Genomic DNA, 3,072 nt, shown 5'->3' with positions numbered 1-3,072 from the left:
AAGAGTATATTGGATGCTTATCTTGCTAGGATCCTATGACCCCAGCTGACTTCCTGCCCTTTGGGCAGGGGGCTGGACTCAATGATCTCCCGAGGTCCCTTCCAGCCCTAATGTCTATGAAATCTATGAAATCTAGAAGGCAAGTCCTTCCTTAATCTGAGAGTGAATTCCAGGGCATGCTGCAAAAGGCATATGTTCCATCCAGTTTTGTTTCCGTGAACAGCTGGCAGAGTGTTTATTGGCAACAGTGGAGAAATCTGAAGATTACTGCAAGCAATTATTTGATAGACTGTATCTGTGAACACCAGAGATGGCAATGATAGGAGCAACACAAACGTCAATACATAAAATCCTCACAGACTAAAAAAGGTTGAGAACCACTGGCTTACAATACTCTGCTCCCATTTAAATACACCAGAAATGAAAAGCCTCCTTTGTCAAAAGCATGCAGCTGTATGCAGAAACTTTGTACATGCCACAAAATTGGCTTTTAAAGCAGCTTAAATGCACTTCTGCACTGCTTTAATGGCATGGCTGTTTGCACGTTTGGCGGCTTATTCCGCTTTAATGGTGTTGCTGTTTGCATGCTTGGCGATGTATTTAAATTACTTTGGTACATAGCAAGATAAAATACCTCCGAGGTGTTTTAGTTTGCCACCTTATAAAGTCCAACAGCGCACAGGGTGCTGAAAGCCAACGTACTCAGGACTTGGTGGGCCCCGCACAGCTCACGGGATGTGAGACCCGACAGCAGCCCATGCAGGCAGGCTCCACCAAAGGGGGAAAAAAGAGAAAAAAAAAAGCAGCGAGCCTGATCTCTTCTTTTTTTTTCCTCTCTAGAGCCTGCCTACCTGAGCTGTGCAGAGATCCAGTGCTTCCCTCCGTGGCTAGGGGGGAAAGGGGGATGACAGAGCTTCCCTCCGCAGCCCCCGGGACCCCTGCACAGCTCAGGGACCACTCAGCCCACCTGCAGCTCACCCTGCCCCCTTCCCTGCTACTGAAGAGGCAGGTAAGGATTGGGCCCCCACCCTTGTGTACACGCCATGGGGGTTTAGCTCAGTTTCAGTCTCCCTAAATTGAAGCAGTGTTTTTAAAAACCCACCGTTTCAATTTAGGGAGAACTAAACCAAATTAAACCCCCGTGGTATGTACAAGCAACCCTAGAGACTATGATGAGCCAGTCAAGACATGAACCCCAATAAGTCATCTCCCATCCCACAAAATATTTTATACTTTTTTTTCTTGCTCACACTTTGATTCTGTAATTTGTCAAGAGTTTCTTTACCTTTAGTCTGACGAATAACAATGGCATTTAATAATCCTTTCCCTCTCACACAGGTCACAATGTCTGATGGTGTTTTCATGAGTTCACTTCTCAATAAGATACCCATTGCTTCTGCATTTTTAGCTAAGCCTTCTTCTTCTATTACCTAAAAAGAAGATGGAGCTCAGGAAAACTGCATAACTTTTTGGTTATTTGGGTCCTAGCTACTAATAGGGAATACACCATACTGATATGCATAAGCATGAAATATACTAGGTAAAACAATCCTTAATGGTAGAGTACAAAAGCCATATCCACTAAAAAGGTCACAGAGACCTAAGCATCCACATTGACCTGGAAAAGAATCTGATCTATGAAGTTCTCAGCTCTATACATTTGGCAACCATGAGGGTTTTTTTAAGTTAATAATTTACATTAAATAAAATTAATTATGTAATTTCCTAATTATTAAAAAACAGATTCTTGACATGATTTTTAACAGCTTCTCTTTGAGTGCAACACCAGATGTTAGTTTAAATCAAAATAATAATAGATTTTGATATCTTTTTGAAGTTGTTGTAATAAAATGAAGCAACCAGTTTTTTCCTTTACGGAAAAAGGCTTAAAAGAGAGTAATTTGATCAACTTTAAATAACTCTACTGAAATACTGGTCTTTCACCAAGCAAAGGTGTTTTGTTCAATAATATATATAGCTTATCTTTACTCTTAAGAATTGTGAGACAGTACAATTAAAAGAAACTAAAAACAAGTCTCTAGGAATGATTTTCAGAATTTATTCTGAAATTAAATAAATGTAGTAGACAAACAAGTAATTAAGCATGGGACATTAACCAGATGGGACAACTGATGCCAACCTATTAAATGGGTACTTTGCGTCAGTCTTTCATCAGTCCCATGGGACGCCCATGCCCTCTACAGCACAGGGAGGTCCGGGTGAGGGAGATCCCCAGCCCTCCATCAATGCTGACTTTGTGAAGGAACACCTTGAGAGGCTGGATACTTTCAAGTCAGCCAGCCCTGACAATCTACACCCCAGGGTACTCAAGGAGCTGGCAAGCATTGTAGCCCAGCCTCTGGCACGGGTCTTTGAAAACACCTGGCACTCTGGTGTAGTGCCCAAAGACTGGAAGAAGGTTAATGTGGTGCCAATCTTCAAGAAAGGGAGGAGAGTGGATCCGGCTAACTACAAGCCCATCAGCCTGACTTCTATCCCAGGGAAAATCTTAGAATAGTTTATTAAAGAGGCCATCCTTAATGGACTGGCCGATGCCAACATCCTGAGGGATAGCCAGCACGGGTTTGTTACAGGTAGGTCTTGCTTGACCAATCTCATTTCCTTTTATGACCAGATGACCTATCACCTGGACAAGGGAGAAGAGATTGATATCATATATCTTCACTTCAAAAAAGCCTTTGATCTGGTAAAACATGATCACCTCTTGGCAAAACTGGCCAATTGTGGCCTTGGGTCCACCATGATCCGCTGGCTGGAAAATTGGCTCTGTGGTTGGACCCAGAGGAGGGTTGTAACTGATGGAAGTCAATCGTCATGGTGTCCTGTGACCAGTGGGGTCCCCCAAGGCTCTGTCCTTGGATCCATATTGTTCAACATCTTCATTAATGATGTCAACACTGGAGTCAGAAGCAGACTGGTCAAGTTCACCAACGACACCAAACTCTAGAGTAAAGCATCCACACCTGAGGACAGGCGGGCGATCCAGGCTGACCTGGACAGGCTCAGCAAATGGGCAGATGAGAACCTGATGGTGTTTAACACTGAAAAATG

The 3,072-nt window shown here is 43.2% G+C and overlaps 1 protein-coding gene across 1 annotated transcript in view; it reads right to left on the bottom strand.

Moving 5' to 3' along the window:
• The window catches only part of OAT (ornithine aminotransferase), a 25,990-nt gene that overhangs the window by 1,500 nt on the left and 21,418 nt on the right, over positions 1–3,072 (bottom strand). The window contains exon 9 of the mRNA XM_019556181.1: positions 1,286–1,430. Coding sequence (XP_019411726.1) covers positions 1,286–1,430 — 145 coding nt within the window. The remainder of the gene's footprint in view (positions 1–1,285; positions 1,431–3,072) is intronic.

Source organism: Crocodylus porosus, unplaced genomic scaffold (assembly GCF_001723895.1).
Source record: "Crocodylus porosus isolate Cpor-Errol unplaced genomic scaffold, CroPor_comp1, whole genome shotgun sequence".
NCBI classification, from domain to species: Eukaryota; Metazoa; Chordata; order Crocodylia; family Crocodylidae; genus Crocodylus; species Crocodylus porosus.
Note: the sequence above shows the minus strand (reverse complement) of the source record. Positions and strands in the feature narration are given on the sequence as shown.